We start from the raw sequence: 27,488 nt of genomic DNA, 5'->3' as shown, positions 1-27,488 counted from the left end.
TGGAGGGGCTACTGGAACATTCACGACCTACAAACGTATATTTACCACGACGTCTGGTGCTCAGAACAGTCCGCCCTCAACCCTCTTTTGTATAAGCCGGATACCACGACCGTTGTGTGTCTTGTTCTCTTTGCACCGCGAAACGTCGGAAGGATCCTTCTTTCCGGAAGCTCTCGAAATGCTTATTTTACGGTGGCGGCGTCATAAAGGCGCGATCTTCCAATGAGCGTAATAAAACTCTCGGCTTCGATTCCCCCGCAACCAACGCGCGCCACGATAAACACCGATGGGGTGGAAAGTAGAGCCTTGTTTCTTCGCCGTATCGTTCTCTTTTGCGCCTCTGCGGTGCATTCGTCCCTACATCCGAGTCTACGAGAAGTGTCGATGAGGTAATGCCACTAGATTTCTCGAAATATTCAGCAATGCGATTAGAAATCGAAATACTTACCCTCGGGAAAATTCGCATTGTTTAATTTCTTCGTCGCATCTTACTAATATCGCAAAGTGGAAATAATATAAGAGTATGAACCATTTCATCCCGTGGCGTATGTAGACTCGGCGATCCAGCGATTGGACGAGTTTCCTCTCGAAGATGGTTCAAATTGTAAAACTTTCAAGAGAAGGAGACGATATGTACGAGGGCCGCGTCTGCCACGAAGACGACCTCGCCCCGCACTCGACTTTACTTACGTTTTCATATCCAGATAACGTAAATCGATTTTTGCCCGCTTCGACGACCGCCTCGCTCGACTTTTTATTTATCGAGGACGCGCGGTCTATGATGAAACGATCACGTGGGAGATCGCTGGAAGAATACTTTGGCGAACGGCCAGCGCATAATCGTATCCGATAAATACTCGTCGCGTCTGGGAACGGAAATGACTGACAATAAAATAACGAAGAAGACAGCAAAGAGTAAATGGAAAGAGTGCGTCCATTGGGATAGTCGGACAAATTCGCTTCGCACGCGTTCAACGGAATTCCCTCTAAAATTGATCCTTCTGGAGTTGGCTCTCTATGCTCTCTCGCAGTTTCTCACGCTTAGCACCTCAATGAAACCCGTACTAAAAGATTAAAGGCTATGGTCCCCGACTCGAATTGATCATACCAATTCAATGCTTCGTTTAACGGTCTCGGACGATTTCCGTTTCTTGTATATTAATTATTACTTTCGATTAATTTCATAGGTACTGTAGAATCGAAGTTATCGTCTCGTTCACGCTAAATGGGTGCATTGAATTTAGAATAAGATCGATATGGCGAAATCGAGATACAGTAATGGAAACGTTAATTTGCGATGAATTATTCTTTTGAGAATAATTAATTCGAGTAAATAATTATGGTTCGTCAATCTATTTCGATCGCGTATGTTCTGTGTTTACCTTATGACAATATTAATGTCCAACTAGTATAACATTACGTTAACAAACTCTCGTTAAATTTTCAGTTAATTATAGTTAATGGAGATACATGAAGCTTCATTACGTGTACAAGCATACTGCCAGAGGAAGGCAATAGTATAGTTTGTGTTTGTTGAAATTCATCTTTCAGTTTATATCTCATTATTTGAGATAATAATGCATAATAATGCCTAAACATCCTGTCGCATACATTTTTTCCATCATAATTTGACTTACAGAGGATTAATCGTAACAAGCATTAGAGTTTTAATCGTTTCTGCAAACCGCACCGTTCTACGTTTCCGCTGGTGAATGCAAAGGTTTCGTTCGAAAGTTTCGCGCGATCTACGGAAGTTTGTTTTCGTATCCCTTTCGCTGACTCCTGTTTTCCCGCCTAGCCGCGGGTATCCCATGAAAAATTTAATTCGGACAACAGCGCACGCTTCGCTAATTACTCCGCTTTCGGTTCATTATATCGTGCTGCGTGATTCAGTTATCATTAGGTGCTGGTCAAACAGGAAAAATAAACTAGCAGAAACCATAGATTGTTTACTTTCGATGTGCAACTTAACGCCAGTATAACGCTTGGAAATTCCAAGAAAAGAGGAAGAATGCATCGTCGAATATTCATTTTCGTCAGGTTATCAACAAAACTTCCGCAACAAGATAATGCCCGTTAATAATTTCTGAATTTTGGTAGCAGGGGTTAAGAAGAACCGCCATTATATATGTTTAGAGATATCTCGTTGTCGCCATACAGCCCCTGACATCGACGTGACTACGACACTGGGCACGTACATAAATTACAAATTATGCGGAAGAGATAAAGGTGACCGAGCAGGGTGGCACGTACAGACATATGTACGTACATGTTCCGCGTATGTACACGCGTATTATATGTATATAGAGGACGGGGAATAATTTCAAAGGGAACTACCGGATTTTACCAGGATTTAACTCGCCTCTTCAATATTCGCGTTTCTTTGAGCCGCCTTGTCAAACGTCCAGGATTTTCGTTAAATGAGCAAAAATCAACGTCCGTCGTCGCTTATGCAGTTTTTACCGTTACGGCGGCAGTCAACGATATTAATTTCCCGTTGCTCTGCGCGAGTCAAATTTAATCTTCGACGACGATTTTGACGGAAAATATACTGCGCGGCTGTTAATATTAATATCAGTCGTTTTAATCTTCTTATCAATGAAATTTAATCATTTAGCGCCACGAACGGAACAAAACTAGGCGATAGCTATAGAATTTCGAATTACTATTTCTATGTAAAAGTTCGGTAGTTTTTCAGACTATAAAGTTCCAGCTTTTTGCGCTCCACATTCCAACGTAATATCATTAAGATTTCTTTAAGATAGCACGGCCTTCTATTATTGCCCTTTAAATACTTTGCTCCTCCATCTCCATTTCTTCCCTTTCTGTAAAATTTGCTGCAAAAAATCCAGATGAACGAATACTTGCTTTTTTGCTGGGTGGAAGACGACGACGTTCCAGGAGCGGAACGTTAAAGCGATGCGCGAAACAGCGCCGGATACAAAAGCATTGCTAATTATTACGGAAAGTAGATCTTTGCAAGCGATCTAAGAATCATTTAAAACTAATTAAGAGCCACAAGGAGAGCGAGGTTTGTGCTAAGAAGCGGAATGCCCCGGGGCAACGAGGAAGTTAATAACGCCAAACGAGTAACACCGGGGTGAGACGCTTTCGTTAAGCCTTACGCTCTTGAAAAAAAGCTTTCATTAAAATATTATTAGCGCGGAAAGAATAGTGTCGACACCAGGGCGATGCAGGTCTAATATTTATACAAATACATGGTTTTTCTTAATGCGTGGATGATCGTGAGCTACCGCACCGATCGACGCTAACTGCATCGAACGAAATGTACGTTTGACTAAATTGTTCGTGAAGTTTTATGCAAAAAAAAAAAAAAAAAATAAAAAGTAAAACAATAATAAAAAATGTGCCGTTAAAAAAGTTGAAATCGGGCTAACTGTTCGCGTCGCGGTACGTCTCGCGTCAGCGGTCAAAGCAAATTAGCACTTCAGCGAATGGAGGTTATCGCCTAGCTTGTAGTAAACGAACAAGCGAAAATGCTTACGCTGTAGAAGTTATTCCATTTAAACTGTTACCTGCTTGTACCGACAAATATTTTAAACAAAATGTTAAAGGCTTCGAGAAGCAAATAATCTGTCGCGAGTAGTTTTTTTCGTACGATTTCTGCAAGTGGTAGAAAACGTGAAATATCTCTGCACCGATTTTATTTCTCAATTAATAGGTTAATCTGGGATCTAACTGCTGTCCAGCGTGCAGTCCAGTCCTGTCCAACATAAGCTCTGGAGCTTATAAAGCTTTCTCCACTAGGTGTTCGTTATAACAGTATGAAAACATTTGCTGATATCGTGTCATGTGCGCGCGCTACCTACATAAATATAATACGATGTACGGCGGGGGTTAAAGCCGCTCAAAAAGCTCTTCGGATGGCGCGGTAGCGCAGACTTACCTTCATTAAAACGTTAAGCACCGTGAAAGTCCCTAAAGAACCTTTTACAATACGCGATAAAAATGGAAAGAAGTTAAGTTTCTGGAGACGTCTCATTTTTTGCGAAGATTACGTTACGTTACGAAAACCAATGATTTAAACTCTCATTGTCGTTATTCATTCATAACACGGGAAGAATATATTCCTAAAATCTAAAGAAAGATTTTGTATAGAGCGAGCCGAGTTAATGGAGGTAAACCTAAAATCATGAGAGGGTCGGATCAAGAGTCTGTGTTATTTTAAAAGTACTATATTTATTATTCGTCTGTCGTATCACTTTAACAGACGATCATGCGTCATTTATATACAAATGTGTACACTCTGTACATTTTGTCCTATAGGATAAACGTTAATACGTAACCTGTACAGAAGCGAGAATTTGTCGATTACTAATCGCTAGGTTCCTGACAGCTTTACAACGTATTTATATCGGTTACAGTTAACACGCACGTGGTTCGCACTTTTCTTGTTTTTTTTTTTTTTTACATATCTTCCTTTTATTCTTGTTCGATCGCTTAACATTTAATTGACTAATTTAATTATTCGTCTGTTCGCGAGCACGCGGCCCGCGAAAATTTAATTCTCCTCGAAAGACTGTACCTCGTTTCGATAGATCGACCAATCGACAAACGTTGCGGAAGCAGAAAGCAATGTGAATTAGAGATGGCGTGAACTGCTACCTTTGAATCCACTCGTGATTCGATCACGTTCATTCTCAATCACGATGATTTTTCACAGTGATTCGTGACTCTTCGTGATCGCTTCCGATTGCCAGAGAACGTTCTTTTCACTACTCACGAATTACGTTGTTCTTAGATTATATATGTATTATAATACGGTCTAAAAGCAATGGTAATATAATTTTAATACAATTTAAATTTAACTCATTTGTAGTTTCTTGAATTTCCGCTAAGGGGAGACAGCGAGACACTAACGATAACAATTAACGTGAACCGCTTCGGAAACGCCATCTTCCGGATCGAAGTTTAATCACGACTGCGATCGTGACTGTGTGATCACCGTGAAAAATCACTAACAGTGATTTTTCACGCCATCCCTAATGTGAATGCGCGTGCGCGATCGCGGTCTTCGAAATCATACCGAACGGATTATCATACGAAGCGAAATTTGCTATTACGCGATCTTGGGGGCCGGGGAATAATTCGGGACGCCCTTTGGAAAATTCGCGAAACTGGTAAACAAACATTTTCGCTTATCGAGACGATTTCTTAAGTTGACGGTGGCGGCGCGACGATCGACCTCCCCGATCAACGTTACGACTTGAATCAAGCATGTCCGACTGAAACGCGTTACCTACTATAAATGCATTCTTTCGACTTTCCGGACCGAGTGCGACCGACACGTTACACCCTCGACTATCAGTGGAAACACCGTGGAAAAATAGTTTGCTTAATATCGTAGTGTCGTATTTATTCATACGTTAACAATATTCGGCGATCGAGCCGCGTAATCGATACCTCGTGTACAAAAAGGGTTAGGTCTAACGATAGGATCAACCTGAATATCATTTTGTGCGTGAAACGAATTCACGTTCTCGGATTAAGGAATCTACTTACTCGTTGGCCGAAACGAACAGCTTTCTCCGTACAGCTTGCACCTTTGTCCAAAGTATATTCCAAACACTTCACACACGTTCACTCGATCACGTGAAATTCATAACCACTCGTAAACATTTCGACATGCCGACTAAGAATGACATTCATCGATGGACGCTCGAGCACAACTGCCAACATAACAAAATTACGTTCGGTTTCCGATATGTTCACGTTCCGTACAAGGGTGTTCCTGCTTGCAAGAAAAACATCATTAGTGATCGTGGGTAAACGTTAACCGTCGTGCTTTGTGCTTCGAACGCATGTTTTGTGCCACAAGGTCACAATCTTGACAAGCCCTTTGTTCGCTGATTTTCAACGACGCTGTAATTAGCGAGAATGCGGTGGAAGCGGTTATGGTAAGTAATTCGTCCTAAACTAACTCCAAACACGTCACATGGCGCGCAACGAGCGATTCAAACTTTTAGCACTAATCAGTTTCGTTTGCCTCGCGGATGGAAATAATAGATTAATCATCCCGCAATGCAACTTCGTTTCAGAACGATTAATCGTTAAAGGTGCAAAGATGCATAGATATACGTGTGTAATTTATCTTGACCATTTTCACATTTACGTTGCCTTCAGTGGTACGAAAGAATGTCGAGATGAAGATAGGATAATATTCTCTATAAAAAAAAAAAAAAAAAACAAATTGCGACCGATTCCCTGAAGAGTAACTATTGGGTCTAAAAATTGTTTCGCGAATTTGCGAAATGCAAATAGTAAAAAATTGTTTCGGAGTGAAATTCTCATTCTCGCGCATTTTTTCGCAGCTTTGGAAGCAACGCCGATGGCTACGAAAAATTACAACGGTGCATTCGAAATGTCATTTTTCAATTTTCGTGGCGCGGCCTCGTAACCGAAACAAAATGAGATTGTATATTTTTTTAAAAATCACCTTTCACGCGCACCAATCGAATAGGCGTCGGATACATAACAAATTTATTCTACGGTGTCAAGTTTCAACCGTAGTCAATCGACAACGACGATTGCAGCAATTATTACACGAAAGATCGTTACGTCAGCGAGCCCTACGACAGCAACGCTTTTAATTTCAGTGAAATCCGAAACGTTAACAAAAGAAACGCGAGCGCGGGTACGTATCCGATCCAAGCGATAACAATTCCCAATTTAACAATAATACAGCTGATATCGCTTCCCCTTTTTGATTTGTAATCCAATCGATCCAACGCGTTGAAGAAACACTTCGGTTAAGAAGCAACCACTAGAAAGGTATGGTTGCTCCGATCTCAAGATCCATCGACCTCTCCGTCATGTCGATCGACCTGACGACGCAACGAAGAGCACCAAGAGACGATCTAGAACCGTCGAACGAGCTTTGCGTACCCACGGTCCTTCTCGAGGGTCGAACGAACCTTCTGGCTGTTCTGTTCGGCCAGGTTCGATAGAAAGGCTCCTGGTTGTAGCGTTTCAAGGCACTACAGATAACCGACGACCTTCGCGGCGGTAAATGAGAATGCGAAGGGCAACCGCAGTGCTGCCACGCCAAAGTCGGCGCTTTGCACCGAAAGATAGGAGCCCTGAAAGCCTCCGGAGGCCTCAGAATCGGGAGATCGCTGATCCTCAAAGCCACTCCCGCGCCTAATGGTTTCGAAATCGGAACACCGTCGAACGACTCTCGTCTGTCGCGCTCGGTAGACCGTAGGATCGCGACATCGCCGAATAACGTCTCTGTTGTTCCGGTAGACTCCGTACCGGACGCGTTCTTCGGATTCCTTCCGCCGATTTCACTGATATTCCCCTGTTGAGACTCCGTCTCACTTACTCTGTTGACATCTGGAACGTCGTTCCGCTTGACTGTACCCGAGGACCTCGACGTCTCGGATTTTCGAGCGACCTGTCGCGCAGAACTTCCCGAAGGCGCTAGATCGTCCTGATCCGAATAGTCCAATTGGTCAGGCGGTTCGATCGCACCGTTATACGTGGATCAGGAGGATGAATTCGCCTCGACCGTCGAGCTGGTCGAGGCATCGTCGTCTAAAGAGCTCTGCGTGGCCACGGTGACCTTGTTCCCACCGTTCTTGCCGGACAGCTGACGATCGGTAACAGTTTGACGGGGATGGCGTCTCTTGTAGGGCTCCCAATCCCCAGGACCCCGGCGTCAGTGCGTCGCGATCACATCCGGAGCACTCTTCGTGCTCTCTATGCTGAAGGGTCGCCTCTGATCGACCTCTATCACCGCCTCCGCCCTGTACCTTGGATCGTGCGGCATCTGCTGATGGCACTTGGGTGTGCCAGAATGCTGAGTGCTCGACGCATTGCTGGATCCGTGGCCGGATCCGTAAATAGAACCGTACCTCTCACCGGACCCGATCGTCGCTTGCCTTGCGAACTTGGGCGATTGACGATAGACACTGGTCTCCTTGCTGGATTTCGGGCTCTGGTACCTCTGGTGCGAAGGATAATCCGGAAGGTCCGAGTAAGGCGAACCTTGGTGAGGAGGTAGTTGATAGCTGGACTCGTGGGTCGACCAGCCGGGTGGAGCTGGGATTGGATTGTGCTTTGGACAAACACCCATGCTACCGTCCCGATCTCTGGACGCTGGACTGCAACCGGAGCATTGAGAGCTCGGCTGCTGAGGACTCTGCTCCGAAGACGGTTGCGAACTGTGATGGGAAGGTTGAGAGCTGTGTCGCGACTGCGGCGGACTTTGGTGGTGGTGCAGGTGATGATGACGAAGGTGGTGAAGATGATTGTTGGTCCCGTTTTGGGAAATACTAGGTGTCCGTACGCCGAAAGTAGTAAAGCCTATAGGCGCTGCGTTGTCCGGGATTCGGGGTTCGAAGAGGGTCTCCCTCGTTTGACAGAAGTTGTCGCGCATCTCTGGTTCCTCGTTGGATTCCTGCAACCGTTCCTGGGTAGCGTTACTGACGTTGTTGCTCTGGTGGATGTCGTTCATGTCCCTGGCGTTGTAACCCATCTCCAGTACCAAGTCCTTCGTGTATTCTTGGGCTATTAGGGTGGTGGGCGGTAAAAGTTCTTTGCTGGGCACCACCTCCAGACTCGGTGACTCGCTTCCTCGGTCCCTGATGTCTGTCCTGGAAGACGAGATGGGACAGGGTGTTGCCTTACGACCGAGTTCGTCCAATCGATTTTCTCTGGACTGCCTGATGTGCTCCTGAGGGAAGACAAACGGATTTTTCCAATTAGTCGAGCAAATATTTAAGCTTCAACGGGGAGCGGCCGTTGGAAGTCACCGTAGTAATTTTATGGCTACAATTAGATGGCATATTTCTCGAAATAGTTTAAAAAAACTTGAACTATTGTTAATATAGAGTACGGTGACTGTATTTGGAGGGTCATTGCAAAGGAATCGTAACATTGAAGGAATAGAGAGTGCCGGTGGTATAGCATCTCTCGTTGAAAGAATTCAAATTAACGGAGATAATAGCAGGTCTGAATATCCGACCATTTTTGCGCTCGTACGTCTTCTCATCCGTAATTGAAATAGAAATTACCTTGTTATCATTTGCACATATAGCTTTCTCAATGTATTGTTAAGTCGGTTTTTCATTCAGTACAATGCAATTTACATTGTAATTGGAAACCTGAACGATCGTTTTTTGCGTTACGGGACTTTTGCGTTGAAGTGAAAACAAAAAATATATATATATATATATATATATGCATATCCAGCGAAACGCTAAAATAAATATGATTATAGGTTGTTTGAATGTTAACGAGCAAAGTTTCACGAGGCTGTAATATCTCCCAAGTAATTACCATTTTCTGAACCGGATCGTTTGTTTGAAATTAATTTTCGTTCGCTCGTTAATGCTTATTGGAGTTCAGCACTTTACTATCATTCGTGAATGGATGAAACGAACCGTGGGCCCATTTCGTATCGCGTGTTATCAGTTTTTCCCCGCGTTGCGTGCACGTTGGCCACGTAAAGCCATACGTGACAAATTCGTGCCGTGAATTGAATCGAAAATCTCGTAGATTCGATCCGTGATCGAAATTCAAGAGATGCCTCGTTGCGCGATCGGCGCACAGCACACAAAAAAGCAACAATCGTTCGTGATTTTTCGATACACATATTTTTTTTTTTTTTTTTTTGTCTGTTTCCGTGATATTGTTGTACAATCTACGAAACAGTTCGCAGGGTAAATACGTCTTTAAAGAACGTACGTCCATTCATCAACCTTTAGTTTTGACAACCGAACGTTTTAATAGTCATTCGCGAGAGTTAACGGTTTTAATGGTGCATAAAATGGTTGACCGTACCAAATGGCGTGTAACACTGGCCAGATTTTGACATAGAGGCAGAAAAATTCACGTATAAATATATCCACCGTAACGGGGCTTTCATAGCTGGCAATAAAGGCGCTGAATCATCGAATGCCACGCCACTGGGGGTTTGTAAAGTTTTCGATTCACCGCGATACCAATACGTGTAGCGTAAACAAGCATAGTTTATTAACAAGTGTACCGATTAAAGATCGTAGTTCTCTCGCGTGCACTTGATTACGCGAACAGAACGTTCGACCAAAGAAGTGCTTATAGAAAAATTAATCGAAAGGAAATCAACGTTTCGCGCATTTTTACTCGGCGCTTTTCGAGCATCGCGCGATCACCGACACACGTTTAGCGATACTTTTAATTCAGCGTCTAATCAATTTTCCAGGAGACTGGCACGATTACCAGGCGAAGCGACTGTTAAGAGCAGACTCGCTTACCCGAATGATTCGATGATCTCGCACGAGCTTCCGTATACAGTTGAAAACGAAGGCGAAACTCATACCGAACAGAATCAGAGAGAAAATGATGAGGATTATGACGATGTGCTGGGAATCGATCAGCCGTGACTTCTTCGTCTGCAACAAAAAAAAAAAAAGGTAAGAGGGTTCTTTATTAATTGACGCGATTGCTTTCTCGCGTAATCGTTACTTCCTCGTTCAAGCGTTCCCGTAGACAAGTTCTCACAGTTACGGTTTCGAATAGCAACGTATATGCACAAACATGGCACTCGACTTATCAATAGACGGAGTTTACCATAAATTACTCCAATTTCGTTCACGCAAAACGTACGCATATTAAGTAAATCATGTACTCGTTGAGTAAATAGATGAAACGTGAATAGACGCGTAGATGAGAACCGTCGCGGCTGTGAAAGGAACTGTCTCTCGTAACTCGCTAATCATCGGCAACGGTATGCAGAACTTTCATAGAGAGCGGATACGTGCTCGTGTTGACAATGGATGACAAAGTACACATTCATCGAGAACAGTTACTGTGGCACGATATAGGAAGTTGCGCATAACGCAGCAAGCCGAATCTCATTCTCTTCTCGCCCTTTGTGTACCTCGTTTCTCGCGTTTGCCGGCTGTGAAGCCGCGGCATTAAATACCCTGCTAAAATTTACAGAGCCGCGCGCCATCGACCATTCGCGCGCGTGTACGTAGATCAAAATTCGAGGATGAGATTCCTGGCGTAGCGCATACGTCGGATTACGCGCAGGGTTCCGGATTTCTTTCTCCGTTCCGTCTTACTCCGTCGTGTCTTTCACAACTGACGCATCGTTGACTACCAGCGACTTATTCGTCCTGTTGTAACTAAACAGATATTTCGTCGCGGGCTTAATTCGAAAATCCTCACTCTCGAGCTGGAATTTTCACAAACAGAAATAAAAATAGCTGGAACGGTTGCGCGACTAGAAAACGTGGCCGCGACATTTCGATAGGAATACCAGAGGCTAGATCGTATCAGTCATTTATTAAAATCGATCTATGGCCACTGCATTTCAGGAAATTGTACAAAACAGAATACAAAAACGTTCGGGATAGCAAGGACCGCAGGGTGCAATTACCCATGATGGGACGATTACGGTGTCATGACGATCTTTCACGGTTCTATAAACGATTCGGTTCTGTTCTCCTCTGACCACGCCAAAAGCTAATTTGCGAAACGTCGGACTGCGATAATAGCAACAAGAACAATGCCGTATAATGAACACATTCGACTGCAAGTTTGGGCAATTAACATTGTAGACGGTGATATCGTGTTTCTGGCTTTTGTGGCGATGCTCGTGGCCACGAATGTCACGCGAATGAGATTTTCGTGCATCGAACGTTTACGTTTTTTAAAGGGATGTCGAACCGGTAGTGCGTTCATGAGACGGATAGGAAAGAATGCCCAGAGAAGGATACGCGAAGCTCTTGGTTGAGGGGTTGGAAATGCCTTCTTCTTTTCCCGTAAGCCCGAGAGGTTTATTGTTATGCTTATATGGACGAGCACACTCTAGACATATGTTGCGCCTGTTCGCGGGAGTCCATGGAAAAATGCATCTGAAACGGCAACTGCATTCGCAACGAGGGAGGATACTTTTGATGTGTTCTTTCGCTGTTTGGAGACAAAATTTATTCCGATGCTCGATATTTTTGCCTTCGTAGCATTCTCCAGATATTTAATACTTCGATTCTCTGCGCCTCATTCCACTCTGGCTGGAAACGTGCTACTGCTTTCTACCGATACATCCCACAAAGTCCCATTCCTATCCAAATTCTACGAAAGACTTTGCAGTACTCGATTTTAGGGGTTTATCGACGCAAACCATGCTTTAACGAACTTTCAGTCTGGCTTTCGTCGCGCATTCGGTTTTACTCGCTACTGATTCTCACCACGCTCAAAAGCTTTTGAAACGCCAGATCATGTTTCGCTAGTTGCAAAAGTCCATGCCTTTGGCTTTTCACCATGTACTCCGCCATGGATGCCTCACTCAACGCGCTCAGCGATTATCCACATATTCTTATCATTAGATCCTCTATTCTATCAATTCTTTATTACGGTTTGAATGAAACGCTGTGCTCCAGGTTCGAAACCATCTTTGGAATGTTGGGTTTGCATAGGTTATTTAGGATTCATAATTTGTCGGACATTATGTTCTCGTGTTCTTCGTAATCAAGCTTCTGACCGACGTTAACGAACCGCCGGAAACGATACGGTTGTTCAACGTCAGTTTCTCCACGACGCTTTCAGGTTTCGATCGCGTCGACGGAAGTTCGTATCCATCGACGTTTCGCGAACATGCCACGATAAGGGAACATCAAACTGTCTGTCGGATAAGTGAAATGGACACGGAACGTTCTCAGCGTGTCCTTCCCGTCTCGCTTGCGTCTGCAGCAAGATCAACCGGAGAATCCTTTGAACGATCCAGCGGATTGTGTGACCACAGAAAATATTTACTCTCGATCGCATCAGATTTATGGTGGCTAACGTTAACGATACGACGAGTACAGCTCGAAGCACTCGCGTTATGAAACTTTCCCGTAATCCTTGACACGAATCGAGTAACAGACTTTGCTTCTCTTGGACCAACCAGCGAACAGACGATGAAATTATTGCAACGAATTTATCCACGGTCGAATAGAATTCCACAGAAATCGCGATGGAATCCCCGTTACGAGCAATTTTGCTGTATTCAAGGCGGGTGTTATGGAATTTCTACGAACGCGAAATGTTAGGTATGTCTGCCTTGGCAAAGAAAAATGTTGCATCAACTCTTCTTTTTCAAAAGAAATTTCGAAGACGAACGAGAATCGTCTCGTCTCGCGCAGGTTCATCCATTCCTTGACCCGGATCACTGCACTGACAGAGATTTGCGAGCAGGCGGTGAAATTAATGATAGTCCGGTGAGAATCTCTTGTCGTCGCTCGCGGAAAAGAAATAATTAGTCGCAGGGGATAAAACCACTGAAGAAGTTCTCATTAACGGGAAATAACGACTATACGGATTTTGTTATTTTCTCGAACTATATCGGCCAAAAGGAATATTACTGGAAGGAACTGATAATTAAAGAACATTCCCTGCGGTTTAATTATTGCAAAATCTTGACGCAACAGACTACGATACGATCGATATTTATCGAAAAGATGTCGGCCGTGATGGAAATAAATGGTGACACGTCAGCGACTACTGGCGAAATACAAGAGCAATCCTCTTGGGATGATAACGGTACGCTTACTATCCGTAACGCGAAGATTGATAGATGAAGTTAAACGAAATCGAATGTCTCCATTTACACGGAATCCTACGAAGAAAGGATTCCAGCCTTTAAGAATTCATCCTTTCCCGACAAGTGATTCAATCGAACGTTTGAAAAATTAAGAAAGACGATTCGATTCCACAGCTTTGCATACGTGTGAAATAAATTCTTATCGAAACAAACCGAATACAAATCAAATCATATATAATTATGTATACTTTATACATAATTCATGAAGTATCATTAATTTGTCCATTGGAACAAAATTGTAATCGTAATTATTTCACAATTAACGAGTTCATCGTGTCTAATGATTACATGTATAATGATTACATCGGTTCGTAATCATGAATTATCTATTATTGGCGTCGAGGTTTAAAATAAGAATTTAAACGCATAATTTTACACGAATGCGAAAGCTTTCCGGCGTGTTTGATTGCCTGTGCCGCTTTGTACGATACGAGAATACATTTCCCGGATGTTCCGACCGTTTTTCCATCGTGACTCTTCCCTAGCGTTCGGTTTCCATTAGTATTTACCTGGCGAGCGCGAAACGAGATAAGTGGTATGGGTGCAGTTTCCATTAGGCGGGAATAAAATTGGATAGGACGACTGGCATGGTGTATCTCTCCACGATTTCGTCCTGCGTTCTGTCCGTACCGTCAATTTCGTGGCCACGTTCCCATGCGAATTGGACCGCTGTCGCGGTGTACAATCGTACATTGCTTTATTGGAGTTACAAGACAGGATGGGGTGTCAGCCACACGACGAATGGGCAAAAAAAAGGTTGGATACAAGACGATACGTAACCTGGACTTCGATCGTTATTCATGTACTGCAGGACACGAATACATTTCAATTAAATTTAATTAATTTGAGTGGTACGCCATCTCAAATGACAAAAGTTAATATTATTTCTTATAAATGTTTGGTTAATGTGTTAACACTGTAATAGAACTTCTAATATACTAATAGCTAATATATTTTAAGTAATTTATTTATCGTACCTTTTGATGGTAAATACAAGGCAAGCAAAGCATATCTGATACACGCATGGCTGTTTCGTCTGAACGTATTACATTACTCGTCCTTTGAAATTGCTGGCTGTTTAAATAGACCCGTAAACAATGCCGTTGTCGCTCGCGTAATTTTCCGCGCACCAGGTAAAAGATTACGGGAACTTTGCGAGAAACGAACGCGGGGTTGGTATCATTTTTTACATCGCTTCTAACTTCGCTTCAAGAGCGATGTCCTAAGGAGAAGAGCTGCGGCCGTTACAATGACTTTTCGCGACGACCGAGATAAATTCACGTGGAACGTAGACGTCGGGAAGTAATCGATGAATGGTTTCAAATCAATCAACATCGATTTACAAGGAATTCGTTTGGAAGGGAGCTATAGCACCTTTTCTCGAATTTCTCTAAAACGGAACAAGACGCGACTTCGTTCGTGCGATCAAATTAGAGGAATCCTTTTTTATGCTCGGTGTATCTTTGATGAATCGTACAAACAGAAAGGAATTCTTGAGCCTTCTTTGCCGGCGGCCTGCTTTCCAGGGTAAGAAGCTGGCGATCTTACGAATGGATATTGCTGTATAACCAACCGCAAAGAGCTTCATTTTTGCGGTTTAACCGAAGGGTTTCTTTTTCCTTTGCCGGTGTCGAGGATCGGGCTGAGCCGACCTTATTTGTGGCTACTTCTTTTAATCCGAACGTTTTACTTAGAAGAAAGGCTTGAACTCCCATCTCGTCTTTGTCGCGGCCGTATCTTCGACTCGGCCTAAACGAGCCACTCGATAATATTTCCTTTCTCGAAAGCGGTGCAAGAAAGAATACAGCGGTTAATTGAGTCGTCGTCTCTCGCTTGAGAAAAGGATCTGTTTCGTTGTAGCAACGATTCTCATGGAAATCTAGAATCGGAATGTTAATCAGATTACGAGTCAACCGTGGTCTTGGACGATTCCTGTTGAGGATTCATCGTTCGGATTCACCCTTTCGGTTATTCTCGAATCGAGGAGGCAACCATATCCGTTACGCACCGATTAAAATATCACCGAGGTGTCGATTTTCGTGCACTGGGAACCGTTCACGCGTCGTGCATGTTGAAACAAGGCTGCAATCGGATGGCAACGTATCGTCGGCATTAATTGCTGATGAATTAATATCCCGTCGGTGTCATGGTGCTGTTGTTTCGGTGGTGGCTTGTTTTGGTAGTTTGCCAGTCGCGCATACTATTTTGCGCCCCCGGAACCGGAAATAGCTTTCCGTATAGCGGGACGATACGCATTCGGATATCACGAAACCGCGAGTCGGAGGTCAGGGAAACGGAACGACTGGCTCCGGCCAGCAAAAGCTGGCCTGAATAAATTAATTAACCACTGAGGAAGCGGGCACAGAGACAGCTCCGAGAGGCTGGAGGATATTACTGGCTCTACTACGGTCCCACACACCGGATTCCCGTGGTTTCCTACAAAGAAGTCGATTTCCTAATGAACGCGATCGAGAATTCATGGATTATTAATGGATACCAATGGTGACAATAATCCTGGTAATTTCTACATAAGCTGTCGATGAATCGATTTCGCGAGATGGCAAAAACGGGAATGGTTCACGCGAATTTAACGAGAAAGCGATGATCCGTTTTATTAGAGGCTCACGGGTAAAGCTGCGGCGTACATATTAAATATAGCGAAGACGGTGGCTCGAGTCTAGATAGACGTGCTGAACCTTCTTTGAATAAATTAATTAGACCCCTGGAACAGACGAAGACTGCGCAAAAGGGTAGAAAGGGATTAGGTCTACGCGATGTGCCATTCTTACGGCGCTGCATATCCTGGATCCCTGGTTTGGCACTAACAAATGAGAAACCGAGGTAATTCCAGCCAGGATGATATTTTCGCATGACGCGAGGACCGACTGCTGCGAAACCACGTTGTATTGCGTGCATCCATTCGTTTGCTTTTGCTATACGGGGGAGCACGATAGACATCTTATACGAAGGATTTATCGTCGACTTCTTTAACAGATTACTCCTAATAACAGTTTCTAAATGATGCTCAAGAGCGGTACTTGTTTCGATGCAGCGAAGATGATTCCGGAAATCGGAAAATATTTAACGGCCAGCGCCTAGATTGAATTGCATTTGGACGTAATGTTCGTTCACTTACGTGGCAGGCCTGGTCTTCTTCGTCCCACCGGAAACGGCAATTGACCCTTCCGTTGCACGTTAAGTTCGCGTCGATGCAGGTCGCGTCCTCGCAATAGTACTCGTCGTCGAGGCAGGCTAGAAAAAAGAAACAGAAGAACGAACAAATAGAGACGTTACACGCTCGTACTTTTAAATCATCGTACAAGTTTTAGTATCGTCCGTGGAAGGGCGTGGTTCGGAATTTTCGAACGGAAATCAGGAGTCGACGCGACGTCTTGTAAATCCAGCAGATTTCAAACAAACTCGAAGCTAGCGAAACGATGAATTAAATTCCTTTAAACGATTCAGTTTCTTTAATTACGCGCTAAAACTTTACTTTAACGCGAGGAATTTTTGTATTGTCCGGCACGATCATTCGAGACTAGACCATACGAGTCGGGCGAAGAACTTTTCCTTTAAAGTCTTATCGTTGGAGGAGATAGACGAGCAAGTGAATTTCTCGGTTCTACGGGCAAGTCACCGGTAAGATATTAGTTTCGCGGGGATGGCAGGTGCGGAGAGCCGGGAATTCTTCCCGCGATGAGATAGAACGGGGAATTCCGTACGCGTAACCGCACTACCGCTGGGTTACTCCATTTACCATTCAGCTGTGGCTCTGCCGCCATTAATATAGGATTCGAATCCTTTAGCAACCGATTATTCCCTTCGGTATGAACCGGTTAAGCAGATTACCTTTTTTCGTCGATATCGTTGCATTTATCGGATGAAGCAATTGAACGGAGCAGGATTGGATCGGATCGAAGTCGGTCGATCGTACTAATTGATAGCTTTAAACGAACGATTCCATTCGTTTCACTGACTGTTTAAAGAATGCCCGCATAATAAGAAGAAATACACCACACTCGCGGAAGATCTTTTTATCGCGGTAATACTAAAGGGTTGTTCTCCGTTAAATCGATCGCTTGATGCGGTCGACGTCAGGAATTTTTATAAAATTCAAATATCATAGTTCATTCATAGTTATAGTCATAGTACAATCATAGTTGGTTTAGCTAACTTCTAATTCCAACGATAAGTTCTTTCTCTGGTCTACTTGAAAAATAAATTTAGCGTATCCTGGCTCGTTCCACAGTATTAGTATTCGCATAAAACACAGTTCGGAAATTGGATGATTATTAACGCGTCTCAAACCGAAGACCGCGAGTCTTCGTGGTCAATTGCACGCTCCGTTCGCAAATTGCAATTTGGAATAATAGCCCGGAGTTAACGAGTCACGATCTCGCGCGGACCCCAGAGATTAATAAAGCAACTTTCGTCGCGTAAAAACAGCACCGCGCAGAAGGGTTTCGCGGAACAATGGAAACGGTTATGTACGCTTGGATTACACACAAAGGACGGTTCGCTTTATCGATGGATACGTCGATATCGGTTAAGTGAATAAAGTTGTTAATTAATCGCCGTGGAACGAGCCTCTGAAAATCGAGAAAACCTATCCGAAGCGACAGAGACACGCGAGCGTCAGATGGTAGATAATCCAATTATATTTTTTTAACGATCCATCGCGCGATAGTTAGGCCACGCACTAGTAATTGCCGCTCGTTTGCGAACTAGAAAGTTTAATTTCCATTAGACTGCACGCCACGGGAATATTGCGAGAGTCTTTGTTCGCGGCACGCCTGTAATTTCGATGTTAAGTTTCATTAAAGTTAACACCAGACGTACCGTGTTCGACCGAGACCGTTTCGTGTCGGGGGATTGAGACATACGGTCTAATGGGAACGTACTAAATTAACGGAGCTCCGCAAGTTTTTGCAGTAATTGAAAATAAAAGTAATTATGGAGAAGACTAATCATGGAAGAGACAAATGGTTATTATTTATCAGAGAGACTCGGCACGCAAATCGTTGGAACATTAACGATACGAACAGTCCATTATACGGAATAACTTCGAGTGGCATTTTACCTAACCGATCTGTAATACAAAGCGGCAGGGTAGGGGGTGTAATTACAATTGTACGAGTAATTTCGCGGTAATTCAGGTGCTGCCAGATATATAATTTGTAACCGATGCGATCGATGGTGCACCGAACAACTTCGTACGATAGAAGATCCTTCGTCCTTGATCCAAAGGCGTGCTTTGGGTTTAAAAATATCACCATCCACTGCATCAAGTGGTTACATTATTCCGCCAAATAATATCCTCGACGATATGGAGACCGAATGAAAGCTACCACAGGCTGAACAATTAATCGACCATGTGTGCAGACTCACGTTTGTCACCCGGGTCTCTGTCCCTGAGCGCTGTCATGACGGCTTCGAAGCTGCTGTTCAGCGCTTTAGGTTCAGCGTAAAACCTGACAAAGGCGATATTGGTGTGGATGACGACGGTGTCGGCGATGCTGCCGCAGAAATTCTTCTCTCTCGAGGACATGTCAGTGCGTTCTTTGAATATGTCCACGAAGTTGGCGTCGCACTCGTTCGGTCGTTGCAGCTTGAAGGGATCCGAGAACGTCAGCTGAATCTGAAAATTGTACGTGTTTCCACGATGAATGCCGGAGGATTCTTTTTCGAAGCTTAACCGCGATGTTCAAAGGATTTCTATCAATTAGGCGGTGCGGTTTAAGAGGAAAACGGGGCGAAACGTCGGGATCGGCCAACATTTTTGCGAGGCATGCGATCCCGTTTTCAGAAAGAGAACGAATGCCCCGAAAAGGCAGCAGGGATTAAAGACATTTCGACGAGCTGACGAGGCGCTCAGTCTTTGAGCGATTTCGTTGAAAATGCACGTCACGTTGACGATCTTTCTTCTTTTAATTGTCGAAATTCCGAAGATCGTCAACGCGATGTTTACCAGCACGAACGGGAGAGACTAAAGGCTGTCTTTTTCCTAACAATTATTCCAGCTTCCTACCTTCCATCCCTCCTTCACCGTAATGTTCCACATGCAGTCCAACGGGGTGCCTTCTTTCTCGGCGAGTTTCTTCCGGTCCACGACATCGTCGCTCTTGATAACAGCTTCCATCCCGTTCACGTATCGTACGCATGGCTCTGGTTCCGGTGGCACTCCAGCTGCGAATCACGCCTTGTACAATACAATACAGCGAGTCCCCAACTTACGCGGTTAATTTGTTCTGAAACTTTCCGCGCAAGTCGAATTGTATAGATACGACTAGCAGTCCAGGATCGGTCTTTCCATCGATTCAAACTCCGAAATTGATTGAATATTCAAGGCATGTCACACGTCGGGGATGAGTGCGAGTAAGAGAAAGCAGAGGTAGCGTAACCATGCGTTCCACGTTATTTCGAGATCGCGTAACTCAAGGACCGACTGCATCGCGGTCGCTCGCGTTTCATTTTCCACCGATACCAGCTCGTCGATATTCGAGCACGATTCACTCCAGTCGACGCCACGAGCCAATGGATTGCACGCTCCTCGAATTACCAGCGGGCTCCGGCAGAACAGCCACGAGAATGCAAAAGACCGTCCGCGTAAAGAAACAAACAAACAAAAAAAAAAAAAAAAAAGAAATGCCAAGCCCATTGTTCGCGGTATAATTCATTTCGCATTCCCGTTTCGAATTGACGCTGTGAAGGTTCCCCGACCTAGCTGGCGACGCACAATAAAAGCGCAGGAAATTAATCAACCGCGAAAACAGATTCGACCCTCGTCCGATTCATTTCCTCCTTTTGTTGTAGCGTTGTTCCATCGCCCACGGCGTGCACGAGGAGAGCTACGGCGTTTTGGAGCGTGTCAAGAGTAACGGTATTCGTAGCCGCGAGGGCGGAAACGCGAAAAACTTAACGAGGCTTATGAAGCGCGAACGAACATCGTTGCACCGTACTCCGTCTTGTGGCGCGTGTTGAGATCTTCGAGTAAAGGGAAAATCGTTTGTTTATATCGCGGTTATTTTTCCAGTTATTTTTAACGTCACCATTACAGTCGACGCGAATAAAAATCTCACAGTGACACCAGATAGTCGAAAGATCCCGGTAGATTGGAAGCTTCCCAACGTTAGCCAGTGTTGGGGCTAACGTCCGGATGAGAATTTTGATCCGAGAATCACCCGGCACCCACCGCTTTTGTTTCAAACGGATAGGAGGACGTGATGGGTATATTCTTCTATCGAAAAGGATGAACATAAAACACTTAATTTGCAATCGTTAACGGGAAATTTATTTTCCCTCGTTTCGTACAGTCTCGTGTCCGTCTAGTAGTTTTTCATTTCCCCGTCTCAAAGAGTCAACATCCGAATATTTTCGGCAACAAGCTATAAATTACACGTCTGACGGTTATCGCCTCATCGTGCGTTCATCTAATAAAATGATGATCGTATATATCACGTAAGTCAAACGATTAACGAGCCTCGCGGCGATCCAAAGATGAGGCGCCACTGTAAGGAGATCTATGGAACAGCTCGATGGCTCTTGCCGCGGGTGGATCCCGGGTATTCATAGCCTTCCCCTGTTCTTCCTGGTGACTATGAATTAATTTTGGCTTCCGTTCGCGCTCGCACGGTACTCGGTGTTCATCCATTCCCGACGTGTCTCGTAATTTCTCAACCAAGAACACGACGAGAACAACCAAGTATTCGCGATACAGATACCCCCCGTGAAATGTTAATAACGATGGTCGTTATTCTTTCTCCCCGAGCCCGCATTTCCCCCTGATCCACGAAATGCGCGACAATTACGAATAACGATGAAACTGTAAATGATGAAACCAAATTTTATTATTCGTGCCGTGTCCGTAATGAAATGTAACTGAATCCGGAGTTTCAACATTCGTTAACATTGTTCGCGTACATTCGGTCGCAGAGATATTCGTCATAAATTATGACTACTTCGTGTGTCTCGCGAGATGATTTTTATTACGAAACCGAGATCGTTTATCGAATATCACGAGGCATGACGCGAACGAATCGCAGTGTCGCGCGTTAGAAAGTATCGTGCATATCGCGCAACGTGACGGACAGGAAGAACGAGCGTAATTCCGTGGACTTACGATAGGTCGGTCTTGGTATCATGCTCCAGACGGCCTTGAAGCCCTTGCCCTCGATGCTATCGTCGCTGTGGAATCGCAGCCAGAGGTATCTCGTCTTCGACGTGATCTCTGGGGGGAAATTCGTGCCGCAGTAGTTGCCGAGGAGATTGGAGTAGCCGTGCTGGCCGTCACGTACCTCGAGGAAATCGTAACGGCAGTCGGCGCTATCCTCGAGCTTGAACTCGTCCCGAAAGTCGAGCTTCAGTAGCATATCTTTGTCAGCTGAAATACGAGAGGGGAAACGGGACGTTAGAGGCTGAAGTGGAATGCGGAGACGTCGACCGTCTTGACGACCCGCGCTTCATCGAGGCTGTAACTTGAAAACGAACGCAGCATTTAAAATACAAAAAATTCTAAGGGGATAGGGAAATTGGAATCGTTCGCAATCGGTGTTCGGTATTTAAATTACCTAGTGAAAGATAATTTGCTTTTTGAAAATTGTAAAGTCCAAGGCTATAACAGCAACAATTTGCACGAGGAAAGTTCGACCAAGGTTTCGTGGGAACGACGATCTTGGAACGGGAAGTAGGTGTACGTTCATTGGATGCAACATTCCTAGCTTGTCTTTCCAAGAAAAACAATCTCGCGCGCAGGACACACATTGTTCGAATCCCTGTGCAAGAATGTGCTCGGGATCGGTCCGGTTACACGACAAATATTCTGATGTCGTTAGCCTCGAAAGTCGCTCTGGCACGCCGCCAGGTTGTTCGTCGTAGTCCCCCAGTTCCTCGTTTTTTTTGGAACGTCGAAGTACGCGGCTCCGCGTGCAGTTCGCGCAGTGTTTTGCCGTACGTTTTTATTTGGCAATGGAAAAAAAATTATTCCATCTCTCAAATTGAGGCCATATTTCCAGAAGTCATAATTTACTATAGCACCTCGGGAAATAAAACGGTGCCAACGGTGATTTTTGCTTTTTTTACGCCATTCGAATGGGAAGAAAATAAACGGAATCCTTGACGTTCGATAAAGCGCGCCTTTCCGAGATAGACGAACGCGAAAGACGCCCTTGATGACGCTTTCCTCGTTCGACAAATCGAATTCGGTATTCTCTTATCTGCCGCACAACTTTGGGCGTATGGCGGAATATGAATGCGCGATTTACAAAAATCACGATGTTCGTGCGCGGGTCTTGCCACCCCCTCGACGCGCGTAAATCCCGACGATACGAGTTGCAATCTATAATGAGGCACTTGGGATGCAAACGGGTTCTCGCTTTCACCGCACGTACGAAGATTATCCCCGAATTATTCAGCGCGATCCGATCGTTAGAATTCACTTTATCTTCCAAAAGGCGGTTGCCTTTGTGGTGGTCCCCGTAACGAGCGGCGAATTTTTCATTCGCGATAGTAATCGCGAATTACAGAGGAACTTCCAGTTGATTGACCGACCGTTTGCGCTTTTCACGCTGTGCCTCTGCTTATATAGAATTGTTTGAACGCTTTGAAAGTGATAGCTCGTGTACCGAAATTGAATACTGGCCAGGTACCATCCTGTAACGATTCGATGATTGCACTTTGTACGAGGGTACGGCTATTCCTATTTCTGCTTTTCTCTTAAAGTCTTGAGCCCTGTTTATCGAAACGAATACGAGCAAAAACGAGGCTTTATATCGTCTTGCTGCGTATCGCAGAAGCGATTGAATAAAAGTTTGACTCGCAGCAGTTCCCATACCTGAGTCATTTCTCGCTGGCGAATAGTACGGTATTCGCGTATAAAATATCTCGGTTGCATTGCCGTTCGCGGGCTGGATAAAGATTTACGCGCGGGTCTATGGTCGCGATAGGAAGAAAAATATTGCCTGGAAATTCTATCGTCGATTATCGGGCCGCGTGTTTGTTTTTGGGCGGTTATTGCGATTAAACGGCGCTCGAGAAATAGACCGTGTATTTCGGTGGCGATTAAAATCGCGCCAACAACACCCACGAGTAATCTTTGTCGCACGAAATGAAGATTCTTGTCGATAGTCTGGCTGGTGCCCTTGCGGGACGCGTGCATCGAGTTACTTAGATCTGCGATCTCTCGACTACTAAGTAAGACTGCTTTGGGTGACTCGTGATAAATGACGTCCGAGCTTTATTAGAAGCTTTCTCGGTACACGTGCAAGGATGTCGTCCCCACGATGACGCTATTATTTTCGACGTATCGTTGCTGGCGTGTATTTTTGTCGCGGTATGAATGAAATTTTGGCCATCGTCTGCGATCAACCCACGTCAGTCGCGGTCTCGTTTCTGTCCCGTAGAATTCGCGCGTCGGTAAAGAATGAAAATAAACTGGAGGAAGTGGTATAAGAAAGTAACGGTCAGACATAATTCAAACACTTCCCCACCGATGCGTTCAGTCTTTATACTTTTACAATTCGTAAAAAAGAGTTTATAGTTGTACGTTTCAATCGTGTAGTTCGTGACAGACAATCGCGATAGGAAATCTTGCGGAAACGGGAACCGCGTAGTCATCGCAAGAGTTCCGGTCTCGATCGAGGATGTCATTCCAAGCGGCGCGGCGAGTTTCTTGGGCGAGCAAACGCTTTCCGTTCCGCGAACGGCATCTGAATAGAGACTTTCAAGACGCTCCGAGATTCTCGTTTAGTAAAACCGCGTTTTTCGAAGCAAACCGAGGAGAAAGCGGCAAAAGAGGGAAAGGTGGGAAAAAAAGGAAGGACGAAGGTCTCCGTCGCGACCATTTCCTTGGAAGGAAAAAGGAAACTCCAAAGCGTTGGCAATCCCGCTGTTCGCTTTCGCATAGAAAATACTGGCACTCCAGTCTTGGAACGGTCGATCGCGTTTCTTCTTTTCGTCAGATTCGGAGTGTCTTCTTCCCGTCCTTTTACGCTTCATTATTTTCCGATTGTATCATCGTTCGGTCTCGTAATCGACGCGAGATTGCCGCGATCTGTACCTCGAAACACTTTTCAATGGTTTCCCCTTTTTTCCGCGTTTGAAAAAATGTTTATAAATTTGACGAAAGCAGTAGCTGCGATGGTTCTTGTTGCGGGGCGTTACGGAAGAAACAACGTGATTTCGGAGGAACGCTGGGTCATTATCGCGAGTTGACGAACGTTTACGCGGAACTGCAAAGTCAGACATTTCGTGCGAGAATAGTTAATATCTATCCCAAGTTCGTGTTCCCGTTCCCGTCGATGTATACCGCGAACTTCCACGATGCTCGAGCCCCTGTGAAAGTGGAGCTTACGTAAGGAATAGCTTCCGTCGACTGGAGAAGTTCTCTTCTCCGCGAGATTCAACGCTCAAGCATTCGCGCGGGTCTTGCGACCCCGCGAAATTAGCGTGGCACGATTTCGCCCATGGAGTCTCGCGAGACTCATCCGTCTCGGAATTGCGCCACTTTCCGTTGACTATCGGTCTTCGTAGTTCTCCCGCTAACGACCAGCGTCCTTTAATAAGACCATCAGGTTTCCAGCCCTGTTCGAGCTTCTCTCGTCGTTCGCACTCTTCGTCACGGTCTGCTAGACCGCTTCTCTTTTTTATCAGCGATTTTATACATTGTGCAACTTTACCGATATCGACAGAAAAAATAGTAAATAACTCCTGGGCTTAATCTCTCGCGCTGCGAAGCATCGCAAATCGCGAAGTCCGTTAAAACGTATTTTCACTCTTTTCGACGGCTACCGTTTGAAAGTTACCGTGCGACTTCGAGGGTGATTTCTGCGCGAACGTGGACAGAGTTCGATTCCACGCAGTAACGGTTGATCTAACACTTTATCGCCGACTATTGGGCTACGTGGCTTGGCTGACATTGATCAGCCACCTCTTACCTCGTAGAGGGCTGGAGAAGCATCGACACAGATAAAAAGAGATATTTTCTCTGGGTGTCTCCGTGAAAAAGTATCGAAGCTCGAACGTGTTCCGGGTTTGGAAAGATGGCGTTGGTGATCGATAGAGATACGTTTTACTAATTTTGCGCGCCATCTTGTATCGTGGAAAATTTTGTGTAGCGCCAGACGTACGCGTTTAGAGTGGCAATTGGCCTGGTTCCAAACTGACGCTTCGGAGAAATTGGAAAAAAACCGAGGTGACATAAACCTCGTGCAGTTAAGAAAATGTTTCTCGACTTTCCGCGCTTTAGACTCATTTTATTTGGACCACTGTGTAATGCAAATAAATGGTCTAGTTGTGATTTTTATTATCCCTTGGAAGTAGGCAGCAACAACTCTTGCCGTTAGTTTGATATCGAAATAATCACTTTCCTCGTATGTATTATATGTAGACTTCTTGGCAGAGTGGTATACATTTTCAGTGTTCACGTTCCGGGAATCGATGCACCTCTCTCGCGTCGGATGTGAATGACAAGTGTGTTTGTGTAGTACAGAAGGGATTTGATGAAGCATGCGACTGAAGGGATGCTGGCAATACACTTGGAGTTTTGGACCTAAGAGATCCGCGGTACATACGTATGATATGCATGTGACTGGCGAAGAGTGCATTGCGATTGGAGGGTGAGTTAAGCCATGGAGAGTTCGTTGGAGTTGGTTAGTCGATTGAAAGTTAGCGAGAAAGTCGGGGTAATTTTATAAAAGTCTTGAAAACACTCGTGTCGCGATAAGATGTAACAAGAAAAATCATTGTCTATAGAGAACATCAACGTTTTTGTTCTGAATACAGTTACGGTAGAAAAAATATGGCTTCGCGAAGCTTCTTGCTGGTTCTTAGAATCCGTGGACCTTCGCAATAACGATCGCTATCTCCCCGGGGAGGTCATCGAATTTTCCATGGCGCTTTCCCTGGATAAGGGAGTGCCTAGCGTGGTTTCTGGAAGTTGCACGAGCCAACCGCTCTGTTCTAGAAACTCCGGCAAAACGGTGGAGCCTCGTTGCTCACGCTCTCGCTCGTATTCAGTGTTTATTGCTTGTAACTGCGTGCCGCCGGGCAATATTAGCAAAAATTTTCCGCAAGCCAAGAGCAACGGAGCGTTACGCGCTCAGTTTTTATGAAATCAAAGCAAGTATTCTGTTTGCTATTCTGCTACGCCCGCGGAATACACAGAGTTTTTGACTCCCGGAGAGAGTGAAATCCTATGTCGAAACTCAATTTCACGTGATTGTTTAAATTACGCCCGTGGCATTGTTTGTTGGATCAAAGGATGATCGACAACGGTTCAATGAATACACAATTTTGCGTCTGTATTTTGCGGTTCATAACGTGCTGAACGAACGCTGTCCAGGGATGGGCAAAATTCTGATCTAGATAAAAGCTTCGAATAATGAATGAAAAATAACATGTATGTACAAAATGTACAAAAATGCTATATTATAGAGTTATCAACCATTGTACAATTTATACACAATTAACTTTATTTAAATAACGGCTCGATTGGATGAAAATCACGAACAAATGGCTCCGCACTATTTCATTCGTCGTCTATTGTTCGACTAAAATTTTGCTAATCGATGACGAGGTCCCACGACCAATAGTGCGATAATTTATCCGAGAAAGCGACCCCGATTGTTTGCGACGTTAATTGCGTGCACCGGGTCGCCACAGCGTATTTCCTTTATCTCGTAGGAAGGGCCGCGGTAAAAAGGACACCCTGGCCGAGAGAAATGCCGAGTTTATGACGCGGAACTAACGTCGACTTAATCTTTTATGGAACGATAGGACGCTGCAAGGTTTACGGCGTCGCGACTGCGCTTCCTCCTCCTTACCGATTGGGTCCTCCCAAGGTTCTTCGTTTTTCGAACGTATCATTACAATATTTATCGTTTCTTGTTTTCCGTTACTG

At 44.7% G+C, this 27,488-nt stretch overlaps 1 protein-coding gene across 1 annotated transcript in view; it reads right to left on the bottom strand.

The window, feature by feature from the left end:
• Positions 1 to 5,910: 5,910 nt before the first annotated feature.
• Positions 5,911 to 27,488, bottom strand: part of LOC128889323 (uncharacterized) — an 80,828-nt gene continuing 59,250 nt past the window's right edge. Inside the window, exons 5-10 of the mRNA XM_054146864.1 lie at positions 21,714 to 21,974; positions 19,623 to 19,780; positions 18,983 to 19,232; positions 16,731 to 16,846; positions 10,260 to 10,397; positions 5,911 to 8,698 (exon numbers count right to left, since the gene is read on the bottom strand). Coding sequence (XP_054002839.1) covers positions 7,682 to 8,698; positions 10,260 to 10,397; positions 16,731 to 16,846; positions 18,983 to 19,232; positions 19,623 to 19,780; positions 21,714 to 21,974 — 1,940 coding nt within the window. The 3' untranslated portion in view covers positions 5,911 to 7,681. The remainder of the gene's footprint in view (positions 8,699 to 10,259; positions 10,398 to 16,730; positions 16,847 to 18,982; positions 19,233 to 19,622; positions 19,781 to 21,713; positions 21,975 to 27,488) is intronic.

This window comes from Hylaeus anthracinus, unplaced genomic scaffold, assembly GCF_026225885.1.
Source record: "Hylaeus anthracinus isolate JK02 unplaced genomic scaffold, UHH_iyHylAnth1.0_haploid 11997, whole genome shotgun sequence".
Lineage (NCBI taxonomy): Eukaryota > Metazoa > Arthropoda > Insecta > Hymenoptera > Colletidae > Hylaeus > Hylaeus anthracinus.
The sequence above is the reverse complement of the archived record's forward strand: the minus strand, read 5'-3'. Positions and strand labels throughout refer to the sequence as shown.